Below are 23640 nucleotides of genomic sequence, written 5' to 3'. Positions count from 1 at the left end.
ACAGTATATTGCAGAGATTATGCCCACCTATGAGGCCATGTGCCAGTTTTACTGTACACTAGATGACAAGTTCCCACTGCCTCAACCACTGCATGACTGTCAGTACACTATATCAAAGCAGACATCATTGGAAAGCAAAGCCAGGCCTGTTTACCTGATAGCTGTGCTCGTGGTTCTTGAAGCGAGTGTAGTAGTGCATAAAACGGTCGAGTTCCTGAAAGCTCTTGTGCTTCTTCTCCGCCTGCAAAACCGTGATCAGACACCAGTCATAGTCAATAAACCCCTGAGCATGTTGTTCCCCCTCACTGAGGAAAGTGTAGCTACGTGGTTGAGAGCAGTCAAAGTGAGTAGTGCCACAGGTAAAATCAGTGTTTGTGATTGGGTGGAATGCTAGTGAAGACTGAGAATGAACTTCTTTTCAACTTTGATGAAGGTGGGCGGATTGATTGTGGATGGCTACATTGTCAAGAATCTAGACATAGCATGCTTGTGCGTGCATGTGTGTGTGTGTGTGTGTGTGTGTGTGTGTGTGTGATCTGAAAATAAGTGTCCAACTCTAGTGAGTGAGTGAGTGAGTGAGTGAGTGAATGAGTGAGTGTGTGTGTGTGTGTGTGTGTGTGTGTGTGTGTGTGTCCGTGTCCGTCCACCTCTTCAGTCATCTCCTTTGACTGCTCCTCCACCTGCTGGATGACCTCGTAGCGGGTGCAACGATAGTAGCCTCCTGTCGATGAGCTGTGCTTTTTCCACTCCTCCAGGCAGATCCAGCAGAAGTCGTACTTACACTACACAGAGATATTTACAATATTAAACTCATTGGCCATGGTATGTGAAATGACAGCTAAAATCATCCTGCACGACACACACACACACACACACACACACACACACACACACACACACGGTTTGTTTTTATTTTCACCTGATGAATTCCCCCTAAAGAAGTAAAAAGACACACTTCACAACTCAGTTGATGTTGTGTAACTCCTAATATTATCAAGTATGGACCTCTGAGGATATGAAAGCTAAAAAGATGTTTGATGTTAGCAAGTCTTATTAAAAAATCTGTTTGAATATCCTTTTTACTGCTCTCAAAATAATAATAATAATTAACGGTGAAGGATGTCTTAGAGTCTCTAGAGCTAGGACTCAAGATCTACTTGTCTCTGTGTTGTCTCTATCTCAATCTTCTTCCCATCTATTTTTTTTTCTTTTACAATTGGCAAAGTTTAATAGACACAGGCATTTGCTCCTCGTAGCCTGCTGCCACTAGAAGCCACTCCAACTACATTTGAGATCAGAAATTCCCGTTGGGTATTGTAGAAAAACAAAACACTGCAGCCACTCCAATCCGCATCTTATTTGAGTGTAAGTGATTTTTCTTCTCATGCTACAAGTACTTCTGTATGTGAAAAGTTAGCCAGAGCAACACAAAACCTTCTGTTGTCCTGGAAACATCATGCTTACATGACACTTCAGAAAAATCAATACTAAATAAAAGAGTAGGACGACGGATGAATGGAAGGACAGAGACACACAAAAAGACAGCGTGACTTGAGATTTAAAAAAAGTGTGCAGCCAGACCGGAGGGAAGCAAATGGCAGTGAAAAGACAAAGAAATGTTCCTTGGCAACACTGAGTCCCGTGTTTCCAAGCAACAGGGGTAAAGTCATTTCTCGCCAGGTAATAACAGGTCAAGAGGCTGAGCCCTCCGTGGCCTATCAGCTTGTAAAAGCTGCTCCATTCCTCCCAAACTAATCTCCATCTCTAGTCAGCCTCTTTAACCAGGATGGAGACAGTGGGAGGGCTGTCACAGAGACAAAAGGAGCCTGGCTGTATGACAGCACTGTGCTCCTTTAATGGCCTGCCCTCCAGCGACAGTGGTAGTAACAGAGATACAGTCAGGCAACATGACTGTGTGATTAGCAGTCTCCCACTCTCCCTGCACCACTGTCTTTTTCCCTCAATCACCTCTCTATTACTCTCTTGTCCATCTAAGTAAGCCAGAAGCTTCCCAGGTGTTGTGAGCATGACAGTATCATAAGAGGCCACTTGTAAAATCATCTTTTATATTGATGGCTATACATGGCTGATAGCAGCTTGAACGTGATTACTCATTTTCATCCGAACAATTGCATTTAACCACCATTGTTACGGTCACCTTCACCAGAACAAAAGAGCTTCTTACTTGCTCAAATCTGGAGAATATTGTTATCAGCAATTTAACACAACAATTGTTTCATACTCAATTATTTAATCATAAATATAAGGTGAGTCCAAGGTGTAAATTATAACACACTGAGACATCTTGTGTAATAATTTGAGTGCACAAAAGTGTGCAAGATATTAGATAATTGTGTTGTGTGAGATATTTGAAAGTTAAATAAGGCGCACCATCACAAGAATCCAAAATAGTGCTACAACACAACAAAACCTGTCCTACAGGAAAAAAAATAATTAGCTACTATTTTAGATCTTTTGTTTTCCTACGGCTTCTAAAGTTTAAAAAAACCTTAATTAGGTTTCCGCTGAGGAAATTATAATGACATTTAAAACCAGCATGCTCAAATCAAGTCCCTTTTTATCCCGACACAAGAGCTATTTTGTCAGTCCCACTCTCCTCCCTCAGTCGCTCAACTTTCCACTTTGTAGACATTGTGAGACAGTGGGGGGGGAGAACCGCTTCTGTGCGTTTGTGTTTGTGTGTGTGTGTGTGTGTGTGTGTGTGTGTGTGTGTGTGTGTGTGAGTGAGTATGAAGTTTGCAGTAACGTTATAGCTGTAAACGTAGCAGTGCAGTGTGTGTGTATAGTTGTTGGTGAATAAATGCTACAACGACCCAAACCAAGTTTCCCGTGTCCACCTGCACATTAAAGTGAAGAGGGTTAGCCACGGAGCTAGCAGAGCTTCAGCTCAGGCTCACTTAAGGTGGACTGACCTTAAAGGTGGACCAGCTATTCTCTTTTTAGTGACAAGCCACTCCTCCACTTTACAGTGTTATTTTGTGTACATTTTATTTAAAATTGGCAAGTTTCTGAGACCCAAAAAGGCAGCTAGCCTATCAATTTCATTTATGTAACTTGAACTTGTTGTTCTTGAAGTCACTATCAATTGAGAAAACATTAGTAGAAAGTAAGTTTAGCATGAATAAATGTTACCTTTTGTCTTAGGTTTGCCTTAGTGTGTTTACACTGTTGAAATCAAATGATATTTTTAAAATATAAAAACTCCATAATGCTATACACACTTTACTCTTTTTTTTAAAGCCGGAATTTGTCACACCACCTCTATTAGCGCAAAGCGGAATGGCATAGATACTGAAAATTAGCAGCCTTGTGTAATGAATCGAGAATCGATTTTGAATTTCATCTTGACCCCAAGAATCGAATTTGAATGGTGAGATACTGAAAGATTTACACCCCTAACAATAAGGCTTAAATGTGTCTGTAATTCTGCTCAAATGTTTTTGCAATTCAAACTTTAATTCTTATGCCTATTTTATTTGTTTAAATGTAAATTGTGTACAGTACACTGAAATAATTGTGAATTGTAAATTTAGGTATTTTTTCCCCAATCAAAAAACAATCAAACTCATTACCAACTGAAAACATACTGGCCAGAATAGCCTCTGAGATGAAAGAGATACCTAATTACATCCTGCAATAGTAAGACAAACCTCCCAGCCTTACTTACCTTAGCACACTGCATGTGGTTGCAGCCCTCGTTTTTCTGTATTGGGGACTTGCAATTGGCGCAGGGTTTGGAGTTAGAGAGCAACCACAAGCAGTTGGCTGCATCCTCGTAAGCTTCACTCACACCAGCCACTTCAATAGGAGGAGGGGGAGGTATACAGAACAAATAGAGGCATAATGAGACAGAATGAGAATGACTATTACCACAGCTGCCTGACTAATGTGTATTGCTTATATATTTTGCTAACATCTCCCAAGATGCTCATGCACCACCCCCCTCAACCCCCCACACAAACAGAATAATTGGCTATTATCAAAGCACCTCTGATGTGCCATTTGAAATGCCAAGATGAAACTGATTCTGGGGAAATCGAAGGGAAAGATAGTTCCAAAGCAAAATAATTGCTTTTATCTTTCGACTGTCACATCAAGGAAGTGGCACTTTGGAGCAACTTGAGCCATCTTAAATCATCTATTAGATTTCCCACAGTCCAATTACTGCTTCTAAACATTGCATACTCTCAATGAGTGGGCTGTTCATTTTAATTAATAATTCATCATCAACATGGTGGATTTTAATTGGCTTAGCACTAAACTGTTTGTAATTACTGTGGTTGAGTTCCAGGCAATTTAGCTCCAAATCAATCACTTGACTGCAACCCAAAAAGTCTGGGCAAGTAAGGGGACTGGCTAATAATCCAAACTTCTTTGTTCTAACAATTTACCATCAGGTACAGTAGCTTACCATTACTTAGGGGATGGTTGAATAGATAAAATAAAACTGCATAGACTAACTGACTAAACCATTTGACATTATGTCTGTTAAAATAGCATTAAAACATAAGTTTAAAAGCAGAATGCTGTGCAGTTTGTAAATTCAGCTGTAACTTTATGTGTAATACCAAAAAACTGAAATAAATAAATGAATGTCAATACTCACATTCCTCAGGTCTCATCTCAGAGACTTTCTGTTGCCACAACTTCCAGGTCTCACAGTCACAGGGCTCATGGGCCTCGCCTCGACACTCCCTGGAATATACACAGACAGATTAGACTGATGCAGACAGTTTTATACATAAAATTAAGACAAATGAGGAACATACCAATCATACAGTGCTGTCAGAGATGCTGTCAAAACCGTCAACCACAAATGGCCATATCCAACTTTCAACCAAATGCCTTCCTTGTGTCAAGGGAACTACTAAAGTCAGACCTGTGTTACACGCAGTTCCATTACCAAATGTAATGTCAACTGCACTCTTGAGTAAACCTGACAACAGAAACAGCCACTTTCAGGAACCATATAGTGAGGTGGGGTGCGGTGAGGTCAGTGTTTCTGTTATATACATTTTGCAGCTGCGACGCATCGATCTATGAAATGTCATGAAATTGCAATTACACTCTCTCGTTTACCCAACTGAAACGAACGGTTGTCTGCTCTCTCTCCACTTTGAGAATGAGCAACAGGAACAGTGACAGGGCGTCAATCACTCGTGGTCATGACAACCAAATAAACAACTGCGCGAGTACGGCATTGTCAAACAGGGACGATAGCCTCGACGGCTGCATTCCCATTGAAACCGCGCTCCCGTAGTATCAGAATCAGAAAACCGTAAAATGTGGCCGCTACAGTAGCTTGGAAAATAGGGATATGGCACTGCATTTTATGAATTTACTGTTTATGAGACCACAGATGAGACAAGAATTAGCTAGCTAGCGCACCCCGTGGTCCCTCTGCCTCACTCGCCGCCAGTAGACTACTTGCCTCCACTAGGTGGAGGACTACACAGCTTTCAGCATCATGTTGCCAAGCTAACATCAGTAGTTACAAATATGTGTACACAGAAAATTATTGGATACCCATTCAAACAAACGCATTCAAACAGCGTAGGTGCTGGAATTTAGCATTTAAGGGACCCTGCATGTTCACCATGTGCAGTATTAGTAAGTATTAAAAATGATCCATACTAATTTTCCACAATTTTGTTATGAAAGACTTAAAATAGATTAAATAAAAGAGTTTATCCACCAATCTGCACATATATTTTATGATGGCAAAATGGTTAAACATTTAAATAAAAGATGTGTACATCACAAGTAAAAGGAAAAGTTCAACATTTGGGGACATACACTTAATTTGCATAATATGAAGTTAAGTACGATGCAAGTTGGGAGTATTTTACCCTATCTTAGCATAAAGACTGGTATTAGCCAGACTTTAGGAGTGGTACCTGGTTTTCACCAGGAAATCTTTTTTCTCAGAGATTTCTTAAACTGCTGTTTGGCGAACTGCAGGCAGGCAGTCATATGCCTTTTACTCAGGAGGGGCATCCATCTAGCCACCCTATCATTAAGAAATGATCAGTGGAGTGCTGTTTTTTGGCGAGATGGTGCCCAACAGAGCTTTCAAGGTCTCTGTTGGAGAGGCCTTTGGATTCTTAGTTGGATCCCTGAAAATGGCCAATCTTTCCTGGTTACTGGGTTGGACTGGACACCGAACTCTCACATGACTTTTGGTGATTTCAAACTTTTTCTATTTCACAGTAATAGACCCGGGAACTTCTAAACGTGTTTCCAATTTGTCATTTTTGGGTAGTGTATGCTAATTAATGGCAAAAAAAAAAACCACAAACACGGATATAGACAAACACACTTCTAATGTTACTGGTTTTTCTGTAAGAAACAATAAATGTCTGTTGTAATAAACAATCTATCTGACCCTTAATCAATCAAAACATGTTATTTGCTTCACAAAGTTTTGCTTTCAATAATCTCCGTTACTGGTACATTAGAATATTTCAAGTTTTGAAATTTAAATTTAAACTATAATACACATGATTACAAAAATGTTTACATTTTCATATATAAGGTGTTGTACTGGTTACTGACCAGCAGAAGAGGTGGCCTTTGCCACAATCTACAGCTGGGGCCCGAAGGAGGGGGAAGCTAAGAGAGTCTGAGGTGGAGGTCCCAGGACCCTGGGTTTTTAGTCTTACTGCCCTTTCGCAACCTGCCACGGGACACCAGTGGATTGCTGGATTGTTCTCCACAAATGCCTGTCAATAAAATAAACAAAAAAGATTAAAGGTGCAGTAAACAATGCTGCGCAAAGATTGTTGATATTTGAACTCAACTGCCAAACAAATACAACCCCCCATTTCTGAAGCTCCGCCGCTGTTGCCTCCCCCTCCCCCCCCTACCATCAACTGTTGCCGCCTGTTGCCAATTGGCTGGAATAGTGTTTTGTGGTTCGTGCACTCCTTTCTGTTTGTTTTCCATTTACGCAGCCAGGGCTGTGTAGGAACACCAGATTTTTTTTAAGCGCACACAGAAAATAGAGAGCTAGTTGACCGAGAGGAGATATTCGCTGAATTTGACAAAAAGTGTATTGGATTAACATCAATTACTATACCGTTAAAGGTATTTTAGTAAGGGTGACTGTATTCATTTCTACCACAACATTATCTGTTAAAGGTTTGAAAGTTTCTGCCAGAGGAGATCAGTGAAACAACAATTTTCTGCTTGGTGTTAATTTACTTTTTAAAGTTTGCAAAGGAGCACATACATGGACTTTAATATCTGAGAAAGATCATGAATTAAGCTGATAAAACATGTTGACTTCTGTTACAATAATCCCCTATATTGTAGATGTTTTCCTTTTTAATTCCAGACCATCAGTCAGCCAACTATAGCAAATCCTGGGTGCTGCCCTATTTTGTATGTACTTTAATGTTGACCCAAAAATAGCCTGAATATGACGACAGTGCCTGTGCAGCTTGAATGAGAACATGTTCATGTTTCTATGACAACTCAAACAAAGAGTCTTGTTATTTATTTCAGATTTGTGCCTCTTACACTTCTACACTTCAATTAAGGAAAAAATATATAGGTGAAAAAAAGTCAAGTCAATGTGATTCTTGGCTGGTTGGTATTGGAATCTGGCAGTTTGGTAACAAAAAAAATCCCATTTCATTCAGACCACTTCATTTCTGATTTATTCAGTTCAAATAAATGCTGCTTACCTTTTAAGAATATCTCTACTCTCGTTAATGTTGTCCCATTGTGACCTAACATGTTAGTCAACTAGCATCTATATTCAATGTAGTCTTTGCTCTAGATTGCAATTCAACTTCACAAGTCATGTGTTTATCTCTGAAGGTGATAATATAATATTAATATGTGTAGAAGGCTCACAGTTAAAAGGAAATCTGTTTAGTGCACAGTTCTGTTTTTTCATCTTGTTACCTTGATGTCAAACTGGAGGTAGCGCTTGTCCATCTCTCTAGACACCACACTCTCAATGACTTCCACAGGCACTAGCTGGTAGCAGTCAAATGCTGGACAGAAGATGTTATGGGCTTCACCCTCTTGGATCTTCAAATTTAGAAACCTGAGGAAGCATACGTACATTGCAGACAGAAATGACGTATGTACACAGAAAAACGGTGAAGATCAGTGTAAGAAAAGTAGGAGCTGATCTGCAGGCTAAACCAAAATTTAACTTACCCTTCCCAGCATGCTCTGCAAAATTCGTGGCCACAGGACATGTCAACAGGTTCCTCGAAGACGGAAATGGAAGACATGCAGATACCACACTGTGACACAAAAGAAAAGAGATACAATCTGTCTTGAGGCCACAGTACAAATATTTTCAGTATAGATAAAAAAAAAAATCTGCCATTAAAGATCATTTTCTGAACAAAATTCTTAAAACTCTTTCTTGCAATTTAAAAAGGCCCTTAAGTACAATTCATGTATTATTTCTAGGGCTGTACCAGTTTGTGTATTCGTGCCGAACCATCATGGTACGGGGTCACGGTTCGGTGGACGCAGAAAACACAGTGCTAGTTCTGCCTGGAAAATTTTAGCTGTACGCAGTTAGCTACAGGTGCTGAGGTTATCACAACAAAGTTGTTTCCACCAAGTTCAGTTCGTTACGCGTTATTTATGCATTTTCCATTAGGATAAGTTCGGGCTAGTACCTAATACTTTTTATTGGTACCACCTCAGTCAAGGTTCCAAGCAATACTAAAAGGTGCAGTTAAAACACTGCAGACCACTGGTCAAAGAGAATTTAAGCGTGACACGGGACATTCTGCAAAAACCCGCCATTTTAAAATTGCCAAGCTACCATCAATAGCGACCACAATATTTTTATTCACTAAACCCAGATTTAAGAAAATTAGAAGCAGCAAAACTAGGCTGTACACTAAGCCATACAACTGACAAGGTGCAGACTTTCCTCTGTGAGGATTCAGCGAGTGTGGCTTTAAAGATGTCCTGGCAGTTTCACGCGGCGATGCTATGGCGATCAGCTGAGAATCCCACCTACACTGACTCGAGTCGAACAGAGCCATACCATACAGTGGAAACATGGCACACAGGGATTTGCGTGTGAGTCAGTCACACTATAGCGAGCGCAAATGAAACGCCAGAGCTGGAAGACTGGCCTGTGGGTTCCTGGTCAGCTACAACAGAAAAGGAGAGAGAGTTATATTAGTTATATAAGACGAGACGCAAAAGCAGAATGGGATAAGACAATTACTGAAGCAACTGGCATTTACTTTGGCATATAGCCAAGGTGGAACTAATTGTAACCCTCCTAATGCAAGTTTTATTTTTTATTATTCTGTTTATTCAGTATTTTCAGTTTCATAGCATAATAGTGCCTTCACACCACCCGAATTCGGCAGCGCGATTACATACAAATTCAATGCAAAGATGCGAATAGAGACAAATTCGTGGGGGTGGGGCGAATGATGCAAATGGCGCAACACGAATTAGGCCAACACATAAAATTTGCGGCACTCGCGTGAGTTGAAACATTTCAACTTGAGCGAGAAATTCGTGTGAAGCTGTGTCTCAAAAGCCTACAGCTCTACACTGTGGGGTAACGCAAGTAGCACGAGTAACGAGATTAAACACAAATGATCCCAAAATTATGCCACGATCAAACTCGTGATTAAAGCGACGCGAATATTTGCAACATTGCAGTCTGAACGCACCATAAGAGAGTCTTTTCAGTTTTATAGACTGTTGTGACCTGTTGCTTTTTGGGAAAGTGTTTATACAGTGTAATGTAGAAGTGTTTAATGGTCCTTCCCTTTGTGTTATAATAAAAATAGTTAACCAAAATTGCCAGTGAGAAAAATCTGTCCCCAACAAGAGGATTGTGTCCTTGACTTGCACTACTGTCTGTTAAAAAAAAATGAAAAGAAATGCATCCTTATGCATTTGTTTTTTCTGCTGTACCAAAATCATACCGAACTAGGGCTGCAGCTATCGATTATTTTAGTAGTCGTTATTCTAACAATTTTTCCATCGTTTAATCGAGTAATAGGATAAGACAAATTTTACTTTATTAAAGAGTAATAGTAAATATACAAAAGAGACAATAAGTCAGGTCTCTAAAAATGAACAACTAACTATAACCCAACCAGCTCTGTGTCACAGCAGTGTGGGCAGCAGTGATGAGCGGGGAGCTCTCATCTCAACTAGCAATCGTATTGATTTACATTAAATGCTAACGGTAATGTTACCTTGTGCCGGGTCGCTTCGGGAGTGTGCAACTTTAGATTGGATGCTTTCTGCTGAGATGCTGAAGCACTGATGTTGTGCTATTGTGGTAGGCTAGTTCTGTTTTACAAAATACACACCGTACAGAGTTTTTGTTTTTCGCTGCAGCTTGAAATGATCCCAAACTTTGGACACATTTTGTCGTTTTCTCTGGACTGTCTGTTCTCTTTGCCCCTCGCTATTTTATCTCTTGGTAGAGTTGATTTATAAAAAAAAACACTGTGTCAAAGGCTAGCCCAGGCCTAGATGATAACTTCTCATTAGCATGTGGCTCACAGATTACTGTTCTGTCATCAGATGTATTTTTTCACATCCACAAACAGATGCACACACGCACGTACATGTGCACGCCACGGTTATAATCGTTAACGAAAACGAACGAAATAAGGTGGGAAAAAACATTGTCGTTAACTGAAATAAAAATAAAAACGAGGCATTACAAAAAAATTATAACTAAAACTATAATGTCTGTTTGCAAAACTAACTAAAATAAAATATTATCAAGTAAATGTCTTGAGTTTTCGTCTTTGTCAATGTCTTTCACACAGCAAATAACATTATATCTTTCAGAGTTGACATTTCCGACCATAGACCTGTTTTATACAGTCTATGCAATAGACATATGTCTATTACACAGTACACAGTCTATGTTCTACTATTCTACATACACAGTCGATATGTTAAATTGAACACAACATAGTCCATGCCCCTCGCCTGGCTTCATGGCGGTACCGAGTCGGAAGAAAGCGGCAGAGTCCTATTTGATTATGACTGTGTCAGATAAAAGCAAGTGTCTTGCAGTGGAAGGTGGTAAAATACGTGGACAATTTATTACAGGGAAAAATCCCACGAATTTGAAAGTACATTTGAGAAGCACGCACAAGGAGGCTAACCTAGCTTACCTTAACAAGGTAAAGGAGAACGCAAAGCCCGTTTTCCCCGAAACAGAAGCTAACCTCGGTACAGGGCATGGATGTATGGATACAGGGCCAGGCAGCATGACAGAGACAACAGCAGGACAGAGAACACTATAGGAGGGCTTTCACCGGCGACCCGATAGCTGCTGGTTAGTGAATACGCAGGAACACAAGCTGGGGGAAGCGGGGGTTAATATGTATATTGATACTGGGATATCTACACAACTGTGTGAGTCGATTGACTTCAAAAAGTTCACAACTTTGCTCGAACCAAAGTTCAAAACACCTGTTCCTGTCACTTACATTTACACTACACTTTGCACTTACTGCGGTGTCTTGTGTAGACTGTTTACATATTTGTGCTCATCATCATATGTACATTTTATGTACTGGTGTTATTGTTGAATACATTGTGAATACATATTTCTAAAATTGTATGATGTTTTTGTTGAGTTATTATTACACAATACTTTTTTCTGACCTTTTTTAATCTTGCCTTATATATATATATATAAAATATCACAAAAAACCCATATCACAAAAAAGACTAAAACTAACATTAAAACTAATAAAAACTAAACTAAAACTAAGCATTTTCAAAAAATAAACTAAACTAGCAAACCCGCTTTAAAAACTAATTAAAACTAAACTGAATTTGAAAAAAGTCAAAACGAAATAAAAACTAATGAAAAATGCAAAATTATAACAACCTTGGTACACACACACACACACACACAAGCCTTGTTACACACACACACACACACACACACTAGAGGTCGACCGATAGTGGATTTTACCGAGACCGATAGCTAGGTTGGGCCGTATTTGCCGATAACCGATTAATCGACCGATAGTATTTATAACTTATACAGTTGACAAAATACATACATTGTTTCAAAAAAAGTCCAGACGCTTTTGCCAATAATCAAAATAATAATGTCATATTTATTGATATTACACCCACAGCAATGCTACACAAGCATGTGTGTTGTCTAAAACAGTTCTCCTACATATTTGGAGTCATCCAGTGCAAAAATAAACATAATGAGCATTATAATTCATAGAAAGGACAAACAATCTCAAAACAGTGACGCCATTCTTCTCTGTAGAACGGTTTAGAACGGTAACAGACGATCTCTGACCTGGAGGGATCTATCTTTCCCACTTTATACTATATATATATATATATATATTTGTTCTCGCTTGGATGCCCATATAAGGCGTAATGTGTGACGGACCTGCCTTCCCATTGGTTGAAAACATAAACAAAGGCATCATGGGAGATCCCCTTGTCGGTAGCACCTACTGTCTATGGGTAGCACGGAGTTAGCGGCAGAAATGACCGAAAACGTGATGAATTATGGACATCAAGTGGATAAATCTTGGATGTAACAGTTTGGATTTAATGCTCAACAACCCCGAAAAAAGGCCCAAGTTCCAGGCTGGATAGAAAATCACCTGTAGAGGCTAGAAAGACACCAAAGACACCCCCGTGACGGCTAACTCGTTAGCTTTTAGCTGCAGCAATCAGTAAGTCTCTACGTTTAACTGTTATTAAATGATCTAAATATGAATCAGAGGTGCCGTTTATTTTTGTCAGTGTTTTAACCGCTTGAGGTAAGTTAGCCTACTACTAATGTTTAGCGTCATCTCAGCCTCGAAAGCAAACAAATATACTGTTGTGCTGTTCTTTCTCTACTAATGCAGCATCTATTCAACAAATTAATATGTACTGTATACATACCTTTTTGCTGTCGATGCTTTAAACGAGCATCTGATGTCAGCCTTCTCCGCAGCATGTGCTCTCCGTGCAGCGCGCAGTAACACGTGTCGAAGATAAACAACACCAGGCATCAGTGATAGTTTTTATTTCGCCTCTAGAGGCCGCTATTGTAATGCATGATGCCAGCAGACCCTTCTCAGCTCTCGCGTACTGTGTAATGAATGACAGCGCGCGCCGCTACAGCAACGGACGCAAACATCGGTATGGATTTTTGCCGATAACGATAGTTCCACCAATCAACTATCGGTGCCGATTAATCGGCAAAACCGATGAATCGGTCGACCTCTAACACACACACACACACACACACACAGGCCTTGTTACAGTGAAAGACTGGCCCTAACAACAGACATAAAGGAGGCAGTGTACTTCAACAATGTAAGTATTGATTTGTGAAAGAGCAGAATGTGATATAATCAACTGTAACCTTTAAACAAGCCCTTGAGTAGACCCGGTCGATTGACACAGTGCAGCTCAAGGCACAGAGCCACGACAAAAGATACTGTCAGCCAAACACAACCTATAATTTCTCATAAAGTAATTGATAAATCAAAGCGGTCAGCTTCAGCTATCATCTATCATCAACAGTTTAGTTATACATACCCAAACACTAATCATCATTCATCCAAAAAGATTATGTCCTCTAACACTAAACTTTTCAGAGCATGGCAAAACTGTCTAACTTTGCCCACAATCGCAATGCCATTTCAGAAGCTTAAAAGTCCCTGGTCACTAACGCAAGGTGTCTAAAACACCATGAAAACACAAGGGATTTATTTACAGGATCAGCTTTCCATCATTATTTTGTATATGAATTCTCAAATACATATAATGGCCGAGGAAATTCCACTTTTATGCTTACAGTAAGTAAGTTTCAACTTATGTACAACACAATCTGCATTGCAAACACATCACAACAAGCGTGTATAATATTCTTTGCTCACATTTAGCATGTTCACATTAGCAGGCTCATAATATAGTTCTACACACTGAAAAAAAACTTTAAAGGGATACTTCACCGATTAGCATTAAGCTTTGTATCAGTAGAAACCCGGTAGTATTTTCGAATGACCGTGCTTCCCTCCCTCATGTCCCCGAGACTAGATTCCTCTTTATTGTGGGTGTGAAAAAAAGCCTCTGATGACGCAAAAATCGCCATTTAGCGTCATCTGAGGCATTTTTGTCCAGAGGCTATGGACTACAGCCAGTTAGTTCCGCATGTTTTCAACCCGCCCATAGGGGGTGGGACTGTCACTACCCGATGCTAGTCGAGTGCCAGTCATCTTGAAGCTAAGCTAAACAGGCTCTCTCTTTTCAGCAGCAAACTTTTACAACAATTATGTGCATTCAAACTACCGGACATGTGTACCACCGGTATACATTGGTACAGATTGGAGAATATGCAGGAAACTTTATTACAGACAGAATACTCAACACACTACGCGAGCTTCGCCTGCTACGGAGACCAGCACCTAAGCCTGCAGTGTCACTCGATGCCGCTAGCCGGGTAAGGGGACATCGAAAGCGGTGTGCATGAAAGCGGAAAACGCGGACCGAGGGCAGCAGTTGGAGCTAGTGGAAAGCCAACGGTAGCCGGCCACCTGTCCCATCCATCCTGCTTGCAAGTGTCTGCTCATTAGACAACAAACTGGACTACATCCAACTTCAACGAAACTCCCAACACGAGCTCAGAGTGTTTTTGTTTTTGTGGAAACATGGCTGAACAACAGTGTACCGGACTCCGCTATCCAGCTACCAGACCTGCTAGCCTTCCGAACAGATGCTGCTCTGTCGGGTAAGACTCGTAGAGGTGGGCTGTGTTAACACCAACACGGACTGGTGCAGAAATGGGGTGCTTTTATCCAACTACTGCTAACCGCTGGGGGAGTTTGTGACTGTTAAATGCCGACCATTCTACATTACACGCAAATTCACGGCTGTGTTTATACTCGGTGTTTACATCCCACCAAGCGCTAATGCTACCAATGCGTTAGCTGAACTTTACGGAGCCTATAAAGTGTGTGCACTAAATGTAGCCTGTTTTGTATGTTGTTTTTATATAATGTTGTTTTTTTATATTTTAAATGTGTAACACCACTTGAGCCACGGTGAAACGTTGTTTCGTGTATATGGTTGAAATGACAATAAAACACACTTGAGTTGACTTGACTGCCTCTCTGTCTGTCTGTCTGTAAACGGTAGGCATGGCTTGGGAGTGGACTCGTAGGGAAGTGAAGCAAGTGCATTCTGGCAGTTGTCTTTCATCCACATGAACCAAAAATTATTTTTCTGGCTTTTCTCGGTCTAGAAGGCACCAACTTCTAAACATTTTTCACATTTCTACTACATAAATGACCCAATTTAATACATTTCCAGCAGTGAAATATCCCTTTAAATGTGTCCAATTGGCAGTCTTCTATACACATTACCTGGCATAATGCTCACAAAGAAGACTGCTGAGGAAAATGTCAAGCATGTTTGATAATTATCAGGAAACCTCAGACAAGGTCAGGATAATAGGAGGGGCAATTAAACGGGGGGGTGTGTGCCGCTGACCCTCTTGCAGCAGCGGGTCAATAATGTTCTTGTAGATGTGCAGATTCTGCACAGCTGTGGAAAACACACCTTCCATGAGGTTTGAACAGCACACTTGCATGTCTATGAGTCATGAGAGCTGTAGTTGTTGCAAACACACAAAATATTTCTTTTATCTTTGTTAAAACTACAAAGTGCTTAAAGTTTAGTTTGCAGACAGTACTTGATACCGGTTTATGTCAGCTGTAGAGGGAAACCAATTAGCAGACAGCATGACAATTCCAGACATCTGGAGGTTTGATTACTAATTCCTTCATGTTTGACACAGAAGCATTAGATTGCTATGGAATGTTCTTACTACCTATTTTATTGTCCCACTCATCAGTAGAATAATATAATATTCTCTCATGTTCAAAGCATACACCATAATTAACAAACCACTTGTTCTCCAAGGAGTAGAGTAAGTCCTACTTGTGTTTATGTTTGTGGGGAGACCAGTGGCATGAATACTAATGATCGCAAGCAATATTAAGTGCTTGGAAATAATGCAACATTATGCAGAGAGACAGGTGTGGTGGTGAAAATTTAAAGAATTCAGCAGAAACACTTCAGAAAATCTGTGGCACCGTAGGGACTTGGTTTAAATAAACACTGGTGTACAGTTGTTAGGGGTACACTGCCAGATGCTATTAGTCTGGGCGCTTCCATGCTAGCTTTTAAACAGGTTTCATGCTTCTTGCGGTCAGCACGGTCGGGGTGGACGCCGTGCTGTCTGGTCGTTCATACTAATTGCAGTCAGAGCAGTGGTCAGCAGAGCAGCGGTCAGAGCGTCTCCAAGAACAACTTCTTCTCTTCAGTAGCCATTGCATCATTGCAACGCGGTATACGCATTGTTACAAAATCTTGGGTGCACGGCTCGGCGTTGAGACCCTCCGTGCACAGTTGCCCAGGCCACAGTTCCATATCACTGCTGCATATCGCTGTCTACACCACCCCTGACTGCGCTGAACGCAAGTAGCATGAAACACGTTTTATCCTTTTCCTGCTGTAGGAGCTTCTTGGCCAGGAAAACAATACGCTTCTCCCTGGGGCTGCTCTTCTTGTGGTTTAATTTCATCTGATGGCTCTCCACTGATAAGTACAGTTAAACGATACACAAAAAATTGTTCTCATCGGCATGTACCAAATTTGCAACTGCCATTTAAAGTTTTGGTTACACTTTACTTGAAGGTATCTACATGAGAATGACATGACACTGTCATGAACGTGTCATAAACATTATAAACAACTCAAACGTTTATGACATAACGCTTCTTTTACTACGTGTCATTCGGTTTTTGTCATGTCAAGTTATGGTTAGGGTTAGAGTTAGGGTTCATGTGTCATAACTGTGTCATGACAGTGTCATGTGTTCATGACAGTGTCATGTCACTCTTATGTAGATACCTTCAAGTAAAGTGTTACCAAAGTTCTTTCAACGTTTTCAACCTCAAAATGTATGAAAACTGAAAGATGGAGTTTGAAGGCATTTGTGTAAATTATTTTTGGTAAGACGCTGACTCCCACCAGTTCAATGGGAGTTGTGGGGATTAGCACCAATCTCAGTTGTTTCCTCATCCTCTTATTCTATTAATTTAGCAAACAATGGTGAAAGGGGACCTCACCAGAGAAGACTCCACATCGGCAGGCATGAGGCTGACTTGGTCTGGGGAGGTGATGGAGGAGTGGGTGGTGCGTGGCGTACGAGGCGAGGGCAAGGTGTCCCAGGCATTGTAGCCACTTGGAGGTGGGTTGGGCATCTGTACCCCTGAACGTTGGCAGCATTCCTCCGCATTGCTCATCCAGGCCTCTAAGAGCTTCTCTCTGTCCCAATCTGATGCAAAAAAGTGAAGATAATTAAAAAGAGAGAAATGCTAATGCATGAAACCAAACAGAGAATAATAATCTAAGTAAATGAGAAACCTAATGAGCACATGACAATGAGGCATGAAGAAAGAGTTCGGATGACAGTCAAAAAATAAATTTAAACAGAAAGGGGAAAATGGAAATTACTACATCAATGTAGTAAAAGCCCAGGGCTTCTAACAAAGGCTGGGACATTGAGTTTAAATAGCCAGTTAAGTTGGCATTTTGAAGAAACAAAAGCTCATAACAACACTGTATTTTAATAACACAGACCCACGTGATCAGTAAAACAGACCAAGCCCAGTCACACAATCTAGAATCACTGAGTTGTTCATAAGAACATAAAAAACAAAAGCCTAGTGTATTTTGTGATCATATTTTATAAATATTCAGAAATGTAGGCCTGGATAAACATCAAAGACAACATATGACAGAATTCCCATTCAACCTGATAAAACAAGACTTGTCTTTTTCTGTCCATCCTGTCATATGTTTGTAAGAATTGGAAATCCCAATGCTGAATCCACCAAAGCCCACACAAATCCCACTCCAGTGGCAACACCACCACATAAGCCTTTTAAACAGCCAACAACATAGACCTGCTGCCATCTGGTTTTCTGTTTTAGAATAGCTGTCCAATCTCACATTAGTACAAAAACAGGTCAGAGAGCTTTTCAGTATAAATATTGAATGACTTGTGGACTGTGCCTGAGTCCAAATTTTCTCTGACAAAAAAGCCCCTTCTAAAATCAGGAACATGACCGGATCAACTGTGCAATTAGGCCATTATCAGCCTCGAGACACGTTTCACCACCAATCAAATGCCTCAGACTCTAAATGGCCTCGTTTAGATAATGAATATTGCAATATTGCAATTCCCCCCCATATCCATTCAATTAAAACTCATCAATGAGTATGACTCTATCTTCCAGCTTTTGGCCATTAAAAGGAGTCGGAAATTAAAAGTCTTCACATTTGGTCTTATAAATCATACATTAGTGGGGAAATACAAATTGTCAAAAGCACAGACAGATTGACAGGCGGGCAGCTCAACAGGAAAGCACCAAGAATTGTGATGATAAAATGTAAAAAGACTAATATGGAAATGTAAAAGTTAGAAAGTATATTGTGTTAAAGTTTTCACAAGAAAGTAATGATAAATAAGTCCAAAAACATTTCTCGTGGAGATTAACAAGAACCCAAAAATGTTACATCCCCATTAAACAGACAGACAGCATTCCCATGATAGAGGTGAATAAAAATAGCAAGAATCGGTGGTCACTCTGTCCCCTAAGCTCTTACAAGTATGTCTAATATGTAGCACACACAGCTCAACAGCCAGCCAAGATGAGAATCAACCCAAACTGTGACACATTTTTTTTGAAGTCCTCTACTGACATAATCTAAGAAAAGTTCAATTAAATTAAGTGTGGTAATGCTTTTCAAAGGCTTCAAATCAAATAACTTTGTTTTAAACATCTGAAGCTCTTCATACCCATTATCTAAGCTAGGTTAAGTGAAGCAAGATCGAGAATTGGTGGCTTAAGGCTGCAAACCAAATCAAAACTGTGACACTGATACTCTGTAGTACTCAGCCAAGCCTAAAATACAAGAGCATCAGTGGAGTAATTCTGGGGAAATGACTGATATCTGTGGGCATGAAGAATGTGGCAAAATGAAATCAATTCATTCTCCTCAGAATAAAAGGCATTCACTGATTTAGCCTATTGGTAAAATATTATAATAATAATAATAATAAGTTACAAGTTACAAAGTGCTGTACAGTAAAAACAATAAATTAAAAACAAGATCCATAATTAAAATGTAAATGAAATAAAATACTTAAATTCAACAATAAATAACACAACAATATTAGCAATAAATATAACAGTTATGAAAAAGTCAAACGATAACAGTGATTTAATAAAAAAAGATTTAAAAGAAGCCACTGAGTTTGCCTGCCTGAGACCACCAGGCAGGGAGTTCCACAGCTGTCTCCACATATGTCTCAGGGGTGCATGTGTCGTTAGGTATATTGATTTGATGACCTGAAATTGACTGAACAGAATCATGTGTCATATGAGCTGAACTGTGTGAATGTGTGCATATTGTTTGTTTGTGAATGTGGATATGTTACACGTTTAACTTGGCTTTTACCTTGAGCTACCGTTACTTTACACAAAATCTTCACAAAAAAATCTGCGTTGTCATTTGGTCCATTAGATACCGGTCGTTAAGAAACCAGTGCCATATTGGCAGCGGGTTACGGTACCCAACCCTAGACAGTGTAGATGCACACAGGATACACTGTGAGACGGAGAACAGGATAAGACATGCAACAATGTTCCCTGGCCAGAATCAAAACTGGGATGTTGCAGATATACTATATTTGTTTTAACCACTAGGCTACCAGGTCGCTGCCAACCATTTTTAAAGGCCAAGCAGATACTGTGTGTGTGTGTGTGTGTGTGTGTGTGTGTGTGTGTGTGTGTGTGTGTGTGTGTTTAATAGTACCATGGGCACGCAGCAATGCCTCTGCAGTGAAGAGAGGGGCCTGCAGCATGTCGGCTGTTTCCACTATCAGCATGTCCTTCAGCCTCCGTAGGTCCTGAAGCCGCAGGCCCTCATACAGCTAGAGAGGAGAGGCATGGCAGAGGAAAGGACAGAGACGAAAGAGGAGGAAAGGATGATAATGACGAGGAAAATAAGAGAGGAAGGAATGAAGGAAGGTAGGGATGCAAAAAAGAAGGCAGGTTGGCAGAGAAAAGTAATGAAAGAGCAGAGGGAGCAACAGAGGGTGTGATCAGGGGATGAGGGGGAGAGAAGGGAAAAGAATGAGAGTGGGAGCAGAAAGAAAGATTGGTCAAAAGGGATGAAGAGAATAGTAGTATTTAAAGCAAATCATAAATAGACAATTGCTGACGCATGACTAAGCCAGGCCCAATGAGCTAACAGAGTGATGGTGAAAGCAGTCACATGCCTTATGGCAGACTGTTTTGCGTAACTAGTTTGTGTGTGTGTGTGTGTGTGTGTGTGTGTGTGTGTGTGTGTGTGTGTGTGTGTGTGTGTGTGTGTGTGTGTGTGTGTTCATGTCTAATCTAAGCATCTGGACTATTGACAAATAGTGCTAAACTACAGACCTACAACATTCTTACAACCCTGTGTGGGTTTGGCAAGGTGCAGGTATCTCAGGTAGCTTACTCAAAAGAGTTTTATCTAAAACAGCAATAAAATGGACAAAAACTGTTAACTCCCATTAGATTTTTCAACAGTTTGTGACTATGTAGAAGTTTGCTATTGGTAATGTTGTAAGTGACACCAGTTGAGGGTGACAAACTGAAAGCTGTATTCCCTCTGCCTTTTAGTATCTTATTCTGTACCTCTCTTCGGTCAAGGGCTGCGTACTCTGCCTCTATAGTCTCTGCCTCGGGGGCAAGAGAGAAGACCATCTGCGACTCCAGGCACAGGGCCAACTCCTTGTGGTGCTGCTTCTCTGCACAGTCACATGGAGTCTCGCGGTCCTCGTTCTCCGCAAACAGGTCCGCTTCTCTCTGCACCAGGAACTGAGCAAGGTGAAACAAAAAGAAAATGTGGCTTAATAATGGGGCAAACTCTATACGCAGGTGCATGTGCTAAGGTTTACTGGCTTATATATGAGGTTTGAAATACCATAAATGACAAAAACAGTGGCGTACCAATAACTATGTGGTAGTAATTGAGGAAAAGGCTACGCAATTATGGCAGAAATGCTAAACCCAAGTATTTTGATCTATAATGTGATCAAAATTTTATATCATCATTATATATCAATACAATTTTCCAGTTTCAGGACCCATACGTGGATTGCACTTCAATTAAGTGTTTGGCAATGGCTGAGGGCCCTTTACGAAAATGTAATGACTTGTTCTGTCAAGTATAGTCTCACATTGCCATACCTTCCTCCACAGCGCTGCGGAGGAGGGTCTGGCTAGTCCACACAGCATTCTGGGATGGGAGAAAAACGTGCTCTGGTTTATCGGCATTTCTTTAAACCAATCACAATCATCGCTAAGCGCCGGACGCAAAAACGGTGCCTCTGCAAATTAGCCTTGGGAAGGAACTTGTTTGGATCGACATGTGCGCGTTCAAAAGTTATTTTAGTTGTGTAACAGAAAACTCAGATTGGACAGATCTAGCTAGCTGTCTGGATTTACCCTGCAGAGATCTGAGGAGCAGTTAACCATAGTCCTCATAAATCGAGTGCCAACACAAAGTTAGCGGACGGTGAGGGACATCCGGCCGAAAATGAGGGATGTCAGACGGATCTCCCGGCAGCACCGGAGTAATCCCTTACATTAATCTTTGTCGATATAGACTATGTCAAGTATGATGTCATTTCAGCTTCCCAAACATTTGTTCAATTTATTCTTTTCCACTTTGCTTTTTGCTAAATTTTCCAAAGTTTTATTGTAGGTTTCTCTCTTTCTATCACACCAGACCTGCCTGCATCCCAACTTTGACATTTTGTTTTGCACGTGGTGCAAATTGCATTTTGCTGTATATGCCACTTCATGGCTTTTGGGTGAAATTTAAGAAAGAAAAATTCAACAGTTAAAAATTATATAATTATGAATCATAGAAACAAAATTGGTCTCCAAAAACTAAAACTCCAGTCTTTACAAAGGCAGATATTGAGACACACATAGTGATAGCTTTATGCATATGTGACCTTTGTACGTGCTGCATCCAGCCCCAGGGATTAATAAAGTCTTCCCAAAACTCTGCATGCAAAAGGGACTGGTTTGATCAAACTTAATATAATGAATGTAAAAAAAATAATAATATATATATATATATATAAAATAATATAATGGATGTGCACAACGCCACACATAAGCCACTATTCTACAAATATTCATAGAACAAAAGGGCAGACATTGAATAATTTGTGTTAACATCAGGGTTACTCTGGCCTCTTTTATCTTCATTCCACTCAAATTGCTCCCTGCCTTAGTGAGGCTCTTCCATTTATATCTATGGAGCCTCTGACCTAGGGCTGGGCGATATGGAGAAAATCACATATATATATTATATGTATATATATTCATGACCAAATACCTCGATATCAATATTGCGGCGATATTCTAGTGTTGACAATTGGGGCTTTAACTAAATATCTTCACACATAGATTTTAGATAAATAATCATCAGTAATGTGGATATACTGTCTAAGTGGGGAAAAGGCAAATAATAGAACAGTTACAACAGTCTGGTAAGAACAGAAAATGACATCACTTTACTGTAATGCAGCCTTTAAAACCAGGAAAGACAAAACTTATGTCAAATCACGATATTACGACATCCAAAATCTAAGACAATATCTAGTCATTAGCCCATACTGAAAAATGCCCACAGGACTTTGGAATCTCACCTCAACACAATTCTTCATGCCTGAGGCAGCAGCATAGTGCAGGCAGGTGTTTTTCTTGTTGTCAGTGGCATTGATATCAGCGATCTCATACTCTCCATGGTCCAGCTTTGCTCCGGTCCATGCCAGAATGATTTGTAGACATTCAGCCCTACGCTGTTTGTCTTCATATGGCCGTGAGATCCGGGGTTGCAGTGCCCCCTCTAAGGTCAGGATGCGGGGCCCCATGCAGAGAAGGTGCAGAGATGTCTCATTGTGCACATTACGCTTGTTAGGATTCCCATCTTTGCTTAGGAGAAAATACCTAAAAGGGTAAAAATAACAAATATCACTTATATCTGTTATGCTTAATTGATTCGACTTTTAGTGTAATAGTATATTCTAGAGCAGTTTAAGTAGTGTACTTCACAATTGTGAAAAGGCTGCCTTTCTCCCTTTTCACTAGGCCCTGTTCCCAAAATTAACAATGTTTTGTGTCTATTTAATCCTTAACTTTTAGTATGTTTTATTTTATTTGATAAATTATCATTTGATCTGTGTAAAATGACATAGACCTGTTTGGTTTATGGGGACATGGGGTCCTTCTCACTTCTCTTATATTGCCTCTCTTACTCGTGTCTTAGTCTGTTCCACCAAGGAAGCACAGGAGAGATGTGAGGAAACGAGCAAATGTGTTTAGAGGGGTAAGACGTCCTTTCCTCTGAAGCGTCACATGAATTCGTCAGCTGTATGGGCGGAGTTAGCAACGGCTTTCAGCTGCACGGCTTCCGGGAAGGATGCTCTCATGTATCGTGTGGTTCGACAACAATATTTTAAATAAAATCTAGAGA

The 23640-nt window shown here is 40.3% G+C and overlaps 1 protein-coding gene across 4 annotated transcripts in view; it reads right to left on the bottom strand.

The window, feature by feature from the left end:
- Positions 1-23640, bottom strand: part of LOC116035232 (ankyrin repeat and IBR domain-containing protein 1) — a 38295-nt gene that overhangs the window by 11056 nt on the left and 3599 nt on the right. For all 4 annotated transcript variants that reach the window (XM_031278209.2, XM_036005903.1, XM_031278211.2 and 1 more), the window contains 11 exons: positions 22814-23114; positions 20784-20966; positions 19918-20035; positions 17163-17371; positions 8194-8282; positions 7933-8077; positions 6577-6743; positions 4628-4716; positions 3689-3819; positions 648-782; positions 155-241 (listed from right to left, as the gene is read on the bottom strand). In XM_031278209.2, coding sequence (XP_031134069.1) covers positions 155-241; positions 648-782; positions 3689-3819; positions 4628-4716; positions 6577-6743; positions 7933-8077; positions 8194-8282; positions 17163-17371; positions 19918-20035; positions 20784-20966; positions 22814-23114 — 1654 coding nt within the window. The remainder of the gene's footprint in view (positions 1-154; positions 242-647; positions 783-3688; positions 3820-4627; positions 4717-6576; positions 6744-7932; positions 8078-8193; positions 8283-17162; positions 17372-19917; positions 20036-20783; positions 20967-22813; positions 23115-23640) is intronic.

The sequence above is a fragment of the Sander lucioperca genome, chromosome 10, assembly GCF_008315115.2.
Source record: "Sander lucioperca isolate FBNREF2018 chromosome 10, SLUC_FBN_1.2, whole genome shotgun sequence".
Taxonomy (NCBI): domain Eukaryota; kingdom Metazoa; phylum Chordata; class Actinopteri; order Perciformes; family Percidae; genus Sander; species Sander lucioperca.
Note: the sequence above shows the minus strand (reverse complement) of the source record. Positions and strands in the feature narration are given on the sequence as shown.